Source organism: Lichenostomus cassidix, chromosome 8 (assembly GCF_008360975.1).
Source record: "Lichenostomus cassidix isolate B80296 chromosome 8, HeHo_3.0, whole genome shotgun sequence".
Classification (NCBI taxonomy): domain Eukaryota; kingdom Metazoa; phylum Chordata; class Aves; order Passeriformes; family Meliphagidae; genus Lichenostomus; species Lichenostomus cassidix.
Genome location: NC_139489.1, coordinates 4,357,369 through 4,373,415, shown reverse-complemented (window position 1 = coordinate 4,373,415; position 16,047 = coordinate 4,357,369). Strand labels below are relative to the sequence as shown.

Here is a 16,047-nt window from a genome sequence, read left to right as displayed (position 1 = left end):
TATCGAACAGCAAAGGTACTGCCAGAATTACTCCTGTATCACTTGTACTGATGTCTTCACAAGTGCTGTCTAGTCATGGGTTAATGCAGAATTCCCACCAGCCTAGTAAATTCAAAGAGGAATTACTTACCAACCATTTCCTTCTCTGCCCCACAAAGTGAAAGGAGAGTTTTGATGAGCCTCAAGTGCCCTGCTAACAGGATGTTATCAGCCTCACTGGTCTCACACTCAGCCGTGCGGTTGGGCTCAAAATTGTCAAGCCAGGTGATCTCATCTTCTAACATGGCAGCTGGGCTTATCTTTAGCTGCTCCATTTCTGATGCTGTAAGAAGAAAAAAAAGGAACACCATAAAAATTACCAGCTTTGGAAATGCAGAATATAGATATAAAGAATTTCAAACAGTTGGTCTAGTTTTGCCCCCAGTATGCACCAAGTAAACCCCTTCCACCAAGGAACTCAGTTAATTTTCCAGAAGGAATGAGCTGCCTTGCTGCTACCCAGCAGCAGGGACAGAGCATGCCAGACACTAGCAGAGGACAGGATGCTGGCAGGTCACTATGACTTCAAGGTGCAGTAACCCCTCTGTGAAGGCAATTCTGTGTCTTTTCTACAGAAGGAAAACATGCTTGAAAGCTGCAATCAGAATGATTGAATCAGGTGTCTGCACATACTTACATGTCAGGTCATCCAGTAACTGACATCTCAGGTCAAAATATTCTGTACACTGGGACAGAAGCCTGAAACAGGTATAAATACAAGAAAATTTTATTTAAAATAATGAATTTTCCTCTAAGCAGTTGACTTTAAGGCCTGTATGCTCTGTCCATCTACCCCAAAGCAGCATAACTATCTAGGTGTGCTTCTGCATGCTGCAGCTTTAAAAAAAATCCTTCCCAACAGCTACTTCTGAATATTAGGAATAACATTTAATCCTGATTTCTTCCCTCACCTCATAGCAATTCTAGTTAGTTATCAGACAACAATGAAACAACAACATGCTTTAACTTCTCAGTTACTCCTCTAGAAACTGCAGGAATGTCTACTTCCAACACTTGCCAAGTGCTAATCCCCTGTGCCTCAGAACTTCTACAGTGCTGCTCATTTCAAAACGTGTTAGATTTGCTTCCTCAGCAAACACACATCTGACTTACCTCTGGTTGATTCCTCTCATGATGCTGGTTGGTGACCAAAGAGGCAGCTGGGCCCCAAGAACAACACTCAGGAGGAACTGGTTTGGCTTTTGAACATCTGGGTGAGCTGAGGTGTCTGTCTGGCTAAGGGTGTACAGTTGGTCGCAGGCAACGCGACGAATCTGAAACAATGTCATTGTCAAACACCAGCAGTTATTCAAAGGTTGAAATAATCCCCACACTTATGTTATGTTAGAAATATAACAGGAAAAAGTGGACATGGAAATGGTGTAAACCAGGCTATGAGGTCTGCACTCACCAGCCAGGGTTTCTACAAATTTAACAAAACCTGCTCACCCCGAGTGAAAACCTCTGACGCTTTGTTAAACACAAATTATAAATTCAGATAGAAGGGGAAGATGCAATGACTTCATGTATGATAGATAACAATGAAATGAATTGAGCATAAAAGTCTCTAGATTTTAGAATATCCAGGATAATCTTCAATCAGAAAGAATGAATTTTAGGAGGATTCGAACACTCGGAATAAATTTCCAAAAGTTCTGAAGAGTCCATTAAATTTTAACCAAATCAAAGTTACTTAAAACTTTCCCTAAAGTACTAGTGTTGTGCTAAAATATGTGTCACCAAAATAAAAGTATTTCCTTTAGACTAGTCACAGCACAATCCTGTGCACCTCATGGATGAAACAAGCCTGAAAAATGTAATACTACAGCATTTTCTATCAACCCATCACTAGATACTGGAATTACTAACAATTATACAAAGGTTATTCATTCAAATACATAACTGTGGGAAAACTTACAATAAATTTCATGTTCAGACCATACAAAATTATCAAAACATACACATTTCAGAAGGAACATTTAGAAAGTTTTCAGAGAAAGACCCTCACCTCAGCACTTGGTGATCCAAGCAGAATATCAATGATGAAATCAGCAACACAAGGCAAATTGTAAAAAGATCCTGGAACAGAAAGGTACCAGGATATCTTATTGAAAATAATGCTTCAAAATAAGTTACAATCTTGCATTAAAATACCACAGGACATAGAGTACATCCCCACACCAATAAAGAAAAGCAGTAAAGGCTATTTGCCTATTTCCTGATCTCCTTCCCTCACCAGATGCTGACACCACGATATTACAGCATTTTCCTTGCCTTCCTGCACCTGCAGTGTTTACACTTCCTGTACACAAAGACTCAAGTACTAAACACTAGCTGTGCAAACAGCAGCACTTACAGAATTACATACTTCAAAGGCAATGCAAATATTTATATTCTGGCAGTAAGTCAGCTTTCCCAAAACATTTCACTAGGGCACAGCACTACATGCCTTGTTTCCGTGCTGAAAAAAAAAAAATCCTGTAATTTTTAATGAAATTCTGTGGTTTTAACTTGAAGTATCTTAGCTAACAAAGCTACAAGTTTTTTCTTTGTTTTTTAAAATTTTTTTAACTTGACTGTCCCCAAAAGCTTCCTCCCAACCTGGTTTACACTCCAAATAGTGAATAATCCAATTCTTTTCCATACCTAGCTGCTGACTACGTAGCTGGAGGCATGTTACCAAGAGAGACAAGGCTTCCCCAGCAATGAGAGCATCTTTGGTGGACACAGACTGTTGCCTCACACAGATCCCAGCGTGCAGCGCCGTGGGCTCCCCTTCGCTTCCTGAACTGCAGTTACTTCCTGCATTAAAAAAATGAACAAGTGATGTAATTTGTTATATTTTTTCAGATGTTTTCAGCTTTTGGTCAGTTCTCTGCAATTTAAAAAAACTTATCCGAATGTCACACGAAATGTACATAAAATTACCCAGATTTTTGTAATTCAATTAATGTCCCGAGCTAGAAGAGACCCAAGAGGATGAACATCCAACGAATTCAACTTCAAGCTCCTAAAGCGTTCAATTAAGATTAAACCAAACGCTTTTAGATTGGTCTAGGGAGACAGTTAACCCACCTGAGCTGCTGAGTCTGTTTCTAATCCCAGCAGGAAAGAGAGTGTTGCTCTCTTTGATGGGCTGACTACTTCCCACGAGGTCCAGGCGCCCTGCAGCAGCAGCCCAGGAGAGGCGCATGAAACAAGCCACTGTGGAGGTGAAATCATTCACCTCCATGGTCTGCAGAACAAGAAACAGCAGTTACTTTTGTGATATTTAACAACCTTTGTTAATCACAGGGGTAAGAGGAATGTATCTTCTGGATCATGTCAAATTGACATTTACATTTGTTTTCCTCTCTCTTCTCTAAGTAGGTTCAAGGATACAAGAGACTTTTTGTTCCCAATGGGAGATTAGTATTGCTAAGGAGAACTAATTAATTTTTAAATTCTCTGTGAGAGTAGACACCCTTTTCACCTCTCTGGAGTCAGGCATGCTGATTTCAATCATTCAATCCATTTGGGAAGCACTGCTCAAAAACCTAACACAGCATACTTGTCAGATTAACTACAAAGTTTCTTTCAACTTGACTCAGCTTTCAAATGGGTTTTCAAATAACATATTCTTAAGATATTGAAAATAAAAATTTCCTTTTCCTCTACAGTACCATCAAGCAAATTTATTTTTTAATGAGCTATTTGAAAAAAACTCACCCAATTCTTTCTAATTCAAAGCATCATGGACTATAAAGCCACAAGTTCAAGCAGGAACCTTCTTTCAATTCAAAGAAAATTAACAAGAACAAGACCTTAAGAGTTAAGTGTGACTGTATATATATAAATGACAGGTAAGATTTCTGTGTAGATCTATTTCTCGTACGACTTTTGGGGTACTGCTTCCTCTTGTACTGCCAAAAATAATTTATGAGAATATGTTAAAATTCAGATCAAGACCAGAAGAGAGACTGATGGTCCAGATTTTCAGAGGCTTTTAAATGAAGCCAGAGCAAAAACCTCTCTAAAAGACACATTGACTAAAAATCCAGCTGTCACTGGAGATGACACTGCTACATCAAAACCATCAAACACTTCCTTACTTGTATGGCAACTCTTGCTGCTGGGATGATTTCTTCTACCCTGATGGAGGATCTGTCAGACACAGAGAGCTGGCGGTAGGAGGACTTCTCAGGAGTGCCACAGATGGACATCTGCCTGCTGGCCTGGCGGCTCACGTTGCGAAACGGCCGGGAGGACAGTGCTTCCACCCCATCCTTAATGAAATCCTCATCCAGCAGGGTGGGCATTGTCTGGCCAACCAGCAAGAACCTTTGACAAAGCAAAAACATCAGGCTTTTACTTGAATGGTGACAGAGTGAATGAAACAGAACTCAAAGTACCAATTAATCTTAAATATTAAACGCTGCACGCTAAAAGCCAAGAAAGCAGCACTTTCTCTAATGAGAGGCAATTACATACCTTGCAAGCTGCAGGCAGATGGAATAGACTCCTTGTCTTGTTTCATAGTCTACCTCTGATGGGATGGAATCTCTCTGCATCACATTCACCACCAAACTTAAAAACAAATCAGTAAGACAGACTACATTTGGAAATGTTTCACATTAGGAGAGCTTCAATTAATTTCTCTCTATATCTTTCCTTCCTTCTATTCACTCAGCTCAGTCTCAGTTCAAACTGACTTCTTTGGAGGCCAACATCCTCATTTTCCCCTTTTATATCTACAGATGGAAGCTTTCTGCTCCTGCTGGAAAATGCTTCAGGATCTATGGGACAGAGGGCTGTCATGGATAGAATTACTAAGAGCAAAGTATACTTGACAAACCTCACACAATCAATATTGTTATGTCTTCCAAACCACTCACACTGTGCCTCAACTTCTATCTGAAGGGTCTGAATTTTCAAGGCTGTAATTACAAATTTAATTTGGTTCCCACTGCATGATCTCTGCTTAAAATGCCCACTGGTGTCTACACAGGAGAGTGCAATGTACACTTGAACTGAAACACTCAAATGTCACTAAACTATCCAAATATCAAGTGCTTTAGGACAAGCTAGACTTCACAAGTTTATTTGTGCCTAACTTGATTTTGAGGTTTCACATGTACTCTGAAACATATGATAGCTACTGGACAGTGATAAAACAGCCTTGGGTGGATTTTTTTCTCTGAAAATTAAGCTGGCAGGTGTATTAGCATGGAAATAGGAAACCACACAACTGCTAACTAAATGAAATGTTATAAATTGAGTCAAGGTTTTGAAATCTAACCTCAAACCTCCTGCTCTGAGGAAGTTTTCACAGAAAGACTTGGCACAGTTTCTTGCCATTTCATCATCTGCAGTTGGCATCAGCTTGGAGCTCAGCACCTACAATAAATGAATAAATAAGCAGATGTTAAACCACTACCCCTCTTAGTGTTCTTTATGTGTTGAAGTTTGAAAGTGTAACAGAACAAAATCTGCTACAAATGAATCAATTAATAATACACAAAGCTGTAGTCAGTAAAGAGGAATCTCATGGAAAATATTCAGGACAACTATGGCTATTACAGATATCGGTTCTCTTCGCAGTTTACATGTTAAAGGAAAAGATGAAATACATGGAATGTCATCTTCTGGTTCACTTGGTGCTTATTAGGAGCCCAAATTCTTCTTGGTTCTGGATTTTCAATTCACAGTATCCCATAGAACACCCTACAGACAGCTTACTTATTGATTCACACCTTCTGAAATATAATTGTATCGCTATTATTCTGGTGTTCCTTTGTAAAAGATGGCTCAGGTAACTCTAGAGGCATTATGAACATCACCACTCCATCATCCCTCCTGTTTTAAATCAGCACTAAACTTCAGAGTGCAAATACACTCAGAAACATGGCCAGAAGGAAGTCTGTGGTCTCTGTGGGTCAATTCTCATTTATGCTTATAATCCATTTCACTTCACAAAAAAGCCCTGCAAAACCCAAACACACCAACCAAAAAAACCCCCCACAAAACCCCCAAAACAATCAACCAAAAAAACCTCAGCCCCTCCCAAAACCTCAGAAAGCCCCCAGAGATTATTTATTTTCTTGGTAAGTCTCTTTGGCATGTACAGCCAACAATGCTGCAAACAAAATACATCTCTTCCAGGTTCACAGGTCAGAAGAATGTTTTACAGAGTTCCAGGGATGAAATCTTATCACCCCCTGGACATCTGCAACATTCAATTTTCATCTCTTTCATATGTTCTGCAAATTTCCTGCACACATTTTTTTCAGCAAGCAGTTCAGACTGGTTCCCATATTTTCAACAGATCACCAGCTGAGAGGATAAAAAAGCACATTATCCTTTTCCTGACAGAAACCATCTTCCAATTGGCTTGACTCAAGTTGAGGAACAAGTCCACTCATATAATCTACACATCTGATCTAATTTATTACTTCTCATCCCTTGCCAGAAAAGCAAGCAATTTCTTACTTGCTTTTATTATTTTTTCTGGCACAGAAATAGCAGATAACTGTCCCATCCTACTGCAATATAACCTGTCAGTTCAACAAGACACCCTAAACCATTTGCTTCAAGCTGTAGAACTTGTCAACATGTTCCAAAGACATAATCAAGTATCTTTCACTCCAGCTGTACAGAAGAAGGGGGAATCCTAAGGCAGGAGTGTGATGACAGTGTAGGAAGATGAAGAGCTAACATTAGACTGTGGAAACCTAAAGGGAAGCAACTACAAGGAAATTCCTACAATAATCTTGGCACACACCATGAAGGAAAGAGAGTAATTTTGTCTAATGTTTTGGAAGCAGCTGGCAATCAGTCCTCCACCCTCAAGTTGTTCAAACCACATTTGTAGTTGCACTTATAAACAGTGGGACTTACAAGTAGAACTAAACACTGTCCAGCTTTTAGTGTGCAGGTTACAGTGTCCTACCAATGACACTAGCTGAACTCCTGTAAACCTTAAAATCCATGCACTGAACTCTAGGAAAGAATATTTACAGGGTCCAATCCAGTATGTTGGCTAAAGGCTTTAGGAGAATGCTTAGAGGGGCAAAAAAATTCTGTGTATTCCACTCTTCATATGGAGCCAAAACAGGTCACTTGGTACAAGCCCTGCACGTTTGGATAGTGAAAAACCTTCCCAGCTGAATGCTTTGTAAGAATACTCCTCCATAGACAGAAAATGGGAGATTCATACAGCACAGAAGTTTCTGACAAATTTAATCAAGCAAAACCAATCCAACTTAAAATAACAGCTCTCATTAATTTTTAAGGGCCAACTTTTTGCTTTTAAGATATATTTTTTATATACACACACACAATAAAAATTGCATATTCAGAGTTCTGGAGATTCAAGCAGGAATTTTACTTAAACAGTAAGACTGATGTTTCTTTACTCTCTCCACTTACTTCAGAACACTCCTTCCACCTTGCAATTCACATAAAGAAGGGCCTGGTTTCTCAGTAAAGGCTCTGACTTTTTATCCCTTTCATTCTGTGTAGAATTTATTACATACATAAAAGCAGTCTGTGTCATGATATTTATATTTGCATAATGATCCCATCACAGCAGATTCCTGCCCAAAAAACTTAGAAATACTTATCTCTTGGTGCTCAGAAACACAAATAGAAAGAAACAAATTTGTTTTCTTACCTCTAAATTATAGAGGACTCTGAAGGTGGACATGCCTGGAGCAAAAGATCTGAAAAGACTTTCTAGTATTGAACTGGCACTGGGCTGATGTTGGTGTTTTGAAGACAAGGATGGTGATTTTGAGGACTGAGAACTGGATTCTGAAAGCAGTGTTTTCTAGGAGGAAAAAGAAACAGAATAAATATTTTGAGACTCCTGTGTTTTGCTGTAATTGCAATACTTCCTTTAAACCCTGTAATAACCCTCTCACCTCTGGCTGCTTGAGAATAAGTCAATAATGATCATTGACTTAATATGAACATTATTTTGCCATAGTGTGTATTATAATCTGTCAGGGAATTTAAGAAACCTGGTAATAAAATCCTTTCTGTTAAGCTCACCAAGATCAGTTACTCTTTAATCCATACCTTCCTTCCCAGGGAATCAAGCTGATCAAGAGCCTCCTGGATGGCTGGGTCAGTGGGAATCAAGAGCAGAAGTTTTCTCACCCTCAGTGTTATCCTGAAAAGAAATCAGAAGTTAATTACACAAAATGGGTTCAGCCACATTGGCCTGGTGGATGCCTGCACACAGTGGAGTGAGTGGCTGTTCAAACTGGGCACTGGGAGCAATTCTTTAATATTTAGTAACCATTTAATTTGCTTACCTTGGCTCCTCCAGGTTGGCAAGCTGGTAAAGCATATCAAACACATTACACACGAGAGCCATGACTACTCCAGGGAGGGATTTCTCCTGAGAATTAAGCAGAAATATAAAGGCCTTTTTCTCTCTTCTGTTGCATATAAATTTTACAGAGCTCTTCACTGAAGCAAATGACCTAGATGCCAACCTGACCCACAGAAATTCCAGCTACTTTCTAGGCTAAGACAACACTTGAATTTTTACATCATTACATTTCCCTTTAAACAGTCAATTTTTAAAGCCAGCTGTTACAAGCAAAACACAAAGCAGACCAGGAGTGATCTGAACATGCCAGTTGATGCTTCTTAGTTTATTTTCATACTGCATCTTTATTAGTAGGGAAAATGTGGAAATCTCTACCCTCAACAGATACACAGTCTCAAAGTTAAACCAGATGGGTCGTTTGTTTAAAAGACCCTCTAGAGATGAATAAACACCAAGGAGACTACCATAGGTGACAGAATACAGATTATAAAATCCAATCTGCATGCACAAGGCAGTCGTGTATTTAGATGATTTGTTTCCATTGCAGTTTGAAAGCAAAATCAGATTACTAAAGATTGGATGATCTTACTGGAGCTCCTACTCTCTCCCCCAGCTATCCCTGCTTCAGGAGAAATCTGAGGGAAGGCTTCAGGTCATGTTTTGCTGTACCTGTTCCATTGCATAGGATGAACTAAATACACTGCTGCTGTTGCTGGAACTGGTTGAGGAATCTGCAGAGCTCCCAGATGGAGTCCCACTTCCTGATGTTTTCACTGTAAGGATTTGTTCATCAGAGAAGCCCAGCTGGTGGAGTAGTTTCTGATCTTTGTTTACTGTTAGCTGCAGGAAAATATTTATTGTTTAGTTCTGGAAAAGACTAATTTCACAAAGAATGAGAATTCTTTGTAGTTAACATACCAGGCTGTCATTGGCAAATATCTGTATATTTTCCACAGGTGAATTCAACATCTTTGCTATCTTCCACCTGACGCTTCCTACAGTTTCATTGCTATGAGCCTGTGAAATTAAACAGCACTGCTTCAGTGAATCTTTTCAAGCAGTACATGCCAAGAGAATAAAATACAAATCTTCCAACAAAATCTTCCTGCTCCTCTGCATAGGGTGGTAAAAGTATTGCCCATAAGGGTGACAGTATAGCAGACAAAAGATCCAATACAACAGTAATCAAAAACTTTTTCCCACCCTGGAATGAGAATCAATATACATTTGGTCCACAGACATTTCCACATACATATTTTTAACATTTTTAAGAAGAGTTTCCAAGTTGATTTGAGTCTTTATAATCATCTTCCTCTATTCAGTCCAGGCATAAAACCCACCAAGAGTGGCTGCATAACCAAGAGCCCATGGCACACACAAGCTGTGCACACCTACCTCTATGGTGAAGGTATCTTTGGTAGACTCATATGTAACATTAAGGGTTAAAAGATGTCCATGGAAAGAGGCACCATGAGGTAGAATAGTTCGGGGAACAGAGTAAAGGTCCTACAGGAAGAAAGAAAAGGATGACAGTAAATACCACCCTTGAAAATGAAGATATTTCTGGTGGGTAACTAGGGCTGCATGTTTAAATAACTTTCACTGTTTTTAATAATATTAGAAATTGTGTTCTTAGCCTTGCCTAGTAGGAAATTACATATCTTACCTCTATTGTTATCACGTAACGCTCTGCCAACAGCAGCAGCCTCTCAATTATTACAAGTTTAGTTGACCTAAAGATAAACATTGAAAACAAGAGTAACTTGTCTCAGAGATTAATTTCCAACGCCTAGGGGTAAGTACCATGAACTGTCTGAGTTTTGAATGTAACTCCTTAAACTTGGAGTTAATTCAGCAGAAATGAACCAGGAGAACAGGCCAAGAGGCTTGTGTTGTACTGCTTGAGATGATGCCAGCTTCAGAGGAAGCTTCATGTTTCTAAGGGTTCCACCCTATACTCCCACATTTATGTTACACATATCCAGGTATGCCTCAGTTAAGGTAGAGGTTGGAAAAACATCCTTTTCTAATTTAGAAAGAACCAAAACCAAACCCCATTGCCCCAGAAATATTATGTGATTAATAGGCTGGTAATAACCTGTGTGTTTTTTGTTTTGTGGGGTTTTTTTGGGTGGTTGGTGTTGGCTTTTGGGGGGTTGGAGGCAGGCGGGATTTTTTTGGTTGGTTGGTTGTTTTGGGGATTTTTTGGGTTGTTTTCTTTTTTTTTTAATGTCTATTGGGCTTTGGTTTTCTTTGTTTCCTTGTTGTTTTTTTTTTAAACACAGATTTTTCCAAATGCCTGGAACTTCTATTTAATTGCAATTGGAATATTCAATTGAGAAACCACCAGAATATACGACTACCAATTACCGAGAATTTTAATTAGCACTCAAAATCTTGTGGGAAGCAGCTGGGAGCAAATGTCTACTGTCAGATTTATTCCTTGAGAGGTTGGCCTACCTGTAAGGAGACTGAACTGATGTAGCCACTGTAGGCATAGCAGTTGCTGTAAGCATTTTTGTAGCTCTTGTAACAGCATGTGTTAATGTTGGACCACCGAGTGCAGAGCTGGCTGCCTGCAATACAGAGCAGAGGAAATAACAGTCAGGATGTCCTGGAAAGCTCAGAGGACAAAAAATATTTGTGGGAAGAATTTTTTTTTCTTTACATGGAATTATCAGACAATTATTCTTATTTTAAGATAAAAATCCAAAAGGGTGTAGGTACAAGAATAGCTAAAATTTGTCCTTTACCTCTAATCGCGTGTAGCAATCAGCAATGAATTTCTTGTGCAGTGATACTGAATCCTGAAGATAAAATGTACAAATTAATTAGAACTTCAACTAAAATCATGGGAATTACTCAAACTGATAGAACCCAACAAATTACCAAGCTGAACATGCAGAGCATCAAGACTTCATGAAGGTCAAAGCACATTTATATACAAATATATGCCCACCTTCTTCAATCTAGGAGTTAGATTAATGTAGCTGTAATTTATTATCAGTTGAATAGCTTCATTGGCAATTTCTTCATCTGGTGACTCCATTGCAATCTTCCAAATGAAATCCATTCCTATTAATTCCAGTTTTTCTACGCTCTACACAAGAAAGAACAACAGTAAAACATGACTGGATTTCTTACACAATAGTGAGTTGAACCAGAGGGATAAAACTGTCTACCACCTGCTGGAAAAGCACCTTTCGATTAAAACCTAAAGTTTTTTTCCAACATGCTGTCAAACTTTGGCACAGTGCAAAGGTAAACCAACTGCTGAACATTTGTGTATTTGTACAAGAAAAAAAGAAATGTTTACTGGTGGATAAACGAGTTCCAAAGAACAAATCTCAGTCAAGCCAAGTGAAAAATTAAAAAATTTAAAAGCATGGAGAAATTTAATCTAGAATGGAATTTGTTTCAAAAAAGTCAACATGGTAACTAACCACACAATAAGCCATCATAAAACCTGCTATGATACTTGGCAAAAATTTCTGCATTTGAACTAAGTTCTCTGTGATAAAAATCTAAAATGCCTGTGGTAAACTACTTAACATATAACCATTAATTTAACAAAACCATAGAAGGATCAGAGCTAAAAATTATAGTAGGTTATAACTGAAATATGATAAGCCTAACTCCCATGTAAAGAAGAAAAATAAAAAAATAATGAAAAAAAGAGTATTGCCCTGCTAGGGAAATGCAAAAAGTGCACACCAGAATTCCTGATTTCAAAAAAAAAAAAAAAAATAGTTCAGTCATTCCTCCTGCAAAGTTTTACAAGCTCCTCACCAGCTTCCAGTTACCAATTGCTGAATTTTAACTGTGGAAATTTACTGCCAAAGTTTTAGCTTCAGAATTTAACACTGTTAATGCTACAAGGACAATCTGGATATTAATACAAACATGACCAAGTCAAACAGCTGCTCCACAATCCTTGTCTCACCTTCTCCCATCCCTAAGAGGCCACGGGTAGGACACAAGAAGAACTCGCCCAGAACACTCACCAGCTGAGTTCCTTGCCTCTTCAGTCGATGGTCACACAGGTTCACATTTTCAAAGAAAGTCTTAAATAAACTAAAACCTGAAAGTGAAAAATAAGGTGCAGGCTTTTTATGCAGGTTAGGCTTAATTTCTATGCTTATTTTAAAAAAATGAAGTTATCAAATACAAGAGATGAACTTTTTCCTCTACAAATAATTGAACTCCAAATGAGAAAAATACTCTATTATTATACTGATTTATAGAACTGGTTAGATGTTTCATTTCAAGGCTTTGGAAGCGAATCTATGGTATATATTTCTGATATATTTTCAACCCCAAATGATTCACCAAAACCATTTTCTTACCATTCATAGTAATTTCGTAAGATTCCAGTTTAAGGATTTTCTCTTTGAAGAGCTGTTGCTGCACATCACTCTCCAGATCATGCTGCCCTTTTGTAAACCACTCAAAGCACATCTGTGAATGAAAGGCAGATGTATTTTTACCCTCTTGTCACATCAAATATGTTAGTTTTATACAGCAAACTATGCCAGACACCACAGGAATTCCTCTTGCAGAAGTTTTATATACAGCAAGAGGTTCAAAATCACATCTCTGGGTAACTTCACATATTATAGAGGCTGCATTGCACCTTTAGGGTACTTCATAGTCATCTTTCACCCAAATAATGCTGAATGTCTCTTGTGACAGCAGAAACCTCCACGTAGCCCTTTTCAAACCAGCATCTCCAACCAATCTCCCAGCTAATGTCCCTCTTCCAGCCAAATTTATTGTTAAAAGAGCATCCTGGCCATAAGTGAACACCTAAGAGTGGCTGCTCTAGCCTACACAAAACATAAAATGCATTACAAGTTTGTGTTTGCTACTGATACTCCACATGTCTCAACAAACACACATGCTGCTCATGATCCACTAAAATTCCTTCTGCAACCACAGAAACCAACTTTTCAAGTTTTTCTTACCTCTCGATCCAACTCACAAACATCCTGGCCAGTTACAAGGCATTCCCAGATCTCCCTGGCACGGTTCCAGCCCAAATAAAGGGTGGCTTCTTGCAGAAAAAATGCCAAAAATTTTAGATGTGCCTCCAAATACTGAGAAAGAGGAAACAAAAACTCAAGCTTAAGACTTTTCTTTCTGAAACAAGAACTCTGAGCATTCTCTTTATTTCTTTTTTTTTTTTTTCCCCAAATTTAGTTCTCAAACAACAGTACACTTTGAAGAGCCTGGAAACAGAAACTGTTTTTGAGATTTATTTATATTTTAAACATACTTTGTGGCTACCTTTCTAAAAACAAACACTGGAGTCCCCTTGGATTTGCTCTTACTTTGCTGGCAGTGATATTATTTGACACTAAGTCAAAACTAGCATGGAAAAAATAATTATCAAAGCATTAGCAACAAACTGCTGCAAGCTATTTGCGTGTGGCTTCCATGTGCTAATTAGCAAATCTGTTTCAGGTATTAACAGCTTCACAACACATTCAAGGGTATCACCTCTACCAGGGCAGCTGAACTGAAGCTGGTGAAGAAACTGGAACAAGCTTGGGGACAACAGATCTTAGGATGGGGAGATCTAGCTCTCCACCAGGTAAAGGTTTTGTTAAGGAACTGTAATGTTTGCACACCTTTATATAATAACAAGGCTACAACAACCCTTCATAGATAAATATTAGAATGATTTATAGATAAAAACTAGAGTAATTATCACCAGTGAATCTCAAAAATCAAACAAGGTAAAGAAATTCAGGGGTCAGTACCTCCCGGTAAGTGTATCTGCCATCCACCAGGGTTGCTCCAACCAGCCCTCCTGGGCCTGCCACAGATGCAGCCAAACGGTGACAGGATATCAAGCTTCCTGTCACCAACTTCACTATTTCGAAGTTTTTCTTTAAATCTTGAATAATGCTCTTGGCAATAAAATAAAAAAGAGAAAAGATGTTTTTAAAACAATAGATAAACAGCGATGTGCAATTTGCTCTTCTGCAGACACACATCTCTTATCACAAGGAGTCATGTTCCCCCCTCAGAGTCAGTTGTGCCCCTTTTAAGCACCCAAACCCCTGATGCTGGTGTTTTCAGCATGTGCTGAAATACATGTGCTGCAGATTGCAGACAAAGTCCCACACCTCCACTCAGCCGCTCCACAGCACATGTGACTGCTGGCTGTTTAGTCTCTTTTCCAAGAGTCAATGTCAATTCAATTACAAAGCAGTTGGTGTAAACATTAGCCATTGTTCATTTCTTAACAGAAACATGCCTGTTAATTATTCTACAAAAGGCTGAGAATAAAATAAATTAGACCTGACACAGCAAACAGATTTATACATACACACACATATTCACAAAGGGACAGCACAGAACCTCTACTCCAACAGTTTGTTTATGCTACATCACTAAACTCCTTTTAAAATTATTTATTAGCTGTTTTTTTTTCTAAACTCAAACTCCCATGTTTGGCAGAGCTACACAGACACAACAAAGGCTTCAAAAACCATCTCAGCACATAGTCTTACCTTGTCTTGTTTTTGGTAAGTTTGCTTAATAAATGAACGTGTGATTTCATGGAGCTGACGCAACGCTGGCACCACCCACACAAACTGGGGATTATTGTGCTGGGAAGACTGGTAGCAGGAAAGGTAAAAACAATTACACATGTGGTACTTGCTCAAGAACAAATTAACTTTCTTCTCAGACTCCTGGAAGCCTAATAATATCTGTTAATGCTGCTGTTTCAAAACAACAGCTACCATCTCTGGTAACTCTGGCTTCAGTTACTTGTTCCTGGTTCCTTTTCAAACACAAAGTGCCCTTCTTCACTTTCTACAAGTCCCTTGATCCACACATTTGCCATTTTGCTATCCCTAATATTAAGCCCAAAGGTACCAGCTCTTTGCTAGACAACATGCAAATTAAGTAGCCAAAAAGAACTCAGTTGCACCATGGAGAGTTGATAACCACCACCTTCCTCAATTATGGGAGATGAAGCAGGTCTAAAAGGGCATAAAAGGGCAAATCCAGTCTAATGATATTACTGATAAAGCAAGAGCAACAGAAGAAAGAATCTCAAACACTACTGAGGGCTAAGAGGCAAGAAATTTCTGATTGGTGCTGCAAGGAGCCCCCTGATAGGAAGCAAAAGATACTTAAGCTGCATTTTGAAAGAGATCCTACAAAGAATAACCCTCCTACCTCATTTTTAGAACTGCTCATCACTTTTCTGGGAGGCTTCATTTTCTGTAAAGTTTGACCACACAGACCAGTACTGAGGTTGCTTGTTCAGAGAAGTGATGTCTGGTTTAAATACTGACAACACCCAAATACCACCTACACACTCAGAGGTTGAAGGAACCAGCCCATAACAGAGAGGTCTCCACTGAAGACTCCCTCAGGTATTTGAGAATGTTGCCTTAACATTACATTCCCAGTTTATGTCATTTCCCTAATGAAGGGAAAGAAGGACACTATGTATTTTAGAAGTCTGCTGTATGCTTACCCCAATCCCTTCTAGTTTACAATTACAGCTTTTGTTAGTGTTTCCCACTGCAGCACCTCTGTAAAAGCCCTTGCCAGGATATAATTAATAAGAACAAGATTAGGAAAGCATAAGAGGAGATCCAAAAGAAAAATAACTTTCAGACATTGAGAACCTAAGATTTTAAATCCATAATTATGAATACACACACAGA

At 38.7% G+C, this 16,047-nt stretch overlaps 1 protein-coding gene across 3 annotated transcripts in view; it reads right to left on the bottom strand.

The window, feature by feature from the left end:
- USP24 (ubiquitin specific peptidase 24) overlaps positions 1 to 16,047 on the bottom strand; it is a 61,223-nt gene that overhangs the window by 19,664 nt on the left and 25,512 nt on the right. For 2 of the 3 annotated variants that reach the window (XR_014853681.1, XM_085067503.1), the window contains exons 16-40: positions 15,551 to 15,595; positions 14,875 to 14,982; positions 14,119 to 14,268; positions 13,321 to 13,452; positions 12,703 to 12,814; positions 12,361 to 12,437; positions 11,316 to 11,456; positions 11,110 to 11,163; positions 10,817 to 10,932; positions 10,023 to 10,089; positions 9,752 to 9,862; positions 9,275 to 9,373; positions 9,026 to 9,196; positions 8,337 to 8,422; positions 8,098 to 8,191; positions 7,691 to 7,846; positions 5,318 to 5,415; positions 4,510 to 4,605; positions 4,131 to 4,359; positions 3,115 to 3,274; positions 2,686 to 2,841; positions 2,048 to 2,118; positions 1,153 to 1,313; positions 677 to 738; positions 131 to 322 (exon numbers count right to left, since the gene is read on the bottom strand). Coding sequence is in view for 2 of the 3 variants with exons in the window: in XM_085067503.1 (XP_084923629.1) it covers positions 131 to 322; positions 677 to 738; positions 1,153 to 1,313; positions 2,048 to 2,118; positions 2,686 to 2,841; positions 3,115 to 3,274; positions 4,131 to 4,359; positions 4,510 to 4,605; positions 5,318 to 5,415; positions 7,691 to 7,846; positions 8,098 to 8,191; positions 8,337 to 8,422; positions 9,026 to 9,196; positions 9,275 to 9,373; positions 9,752 to 9,862; positions 10,023 to 10,089; positions 10,817 to 10,932; positions 11,110 to 11,163; positions 11,316 to 11,456; positions 12,361 to 12,437; positions 12,703 to 12,814; positions 13,321 to 13,452; positions 14,119 to 14,268; positions 14,875 to 14,982; positions 15,551 to 15,595 (2,944 nt within the window). In the remaining variant the exon portion in view is untranslated. The remainder of the gene's footprint in view (positions 1 to 130; positions 323 to 676; positions 739 to 1,152; positions 1,314 to 2,047; positions 2,119 to 2,685; positions 2,842 to 3,114; positions 3,275 to 4,130; positions 4,360 to 4,509; positions 4,606 to 5,317; positions 5,416 to 7,690; positions 7,847 to 8,097; positions 8,192 to 8,336; positions 8,423 to 9,025; positions 9,197 to 9,274; positions 9,374 to 9,751; positions 9,863 to 10,022; positions 10,090 to 10,816; positions 10,933 to 11,109; positions 11,164 to 11,315; positions 11,457 to 12,360; positions 12,438 to 12,702; positions 12,815 to 13,320; positions 13,453 to 14,118; positions 14,269 to 14,874; positions 14,983 to 15,550; positions 15,596 to 16,047) is intronic. The other variant, XM_085067504.1, reaches the window with a different exon arrangement.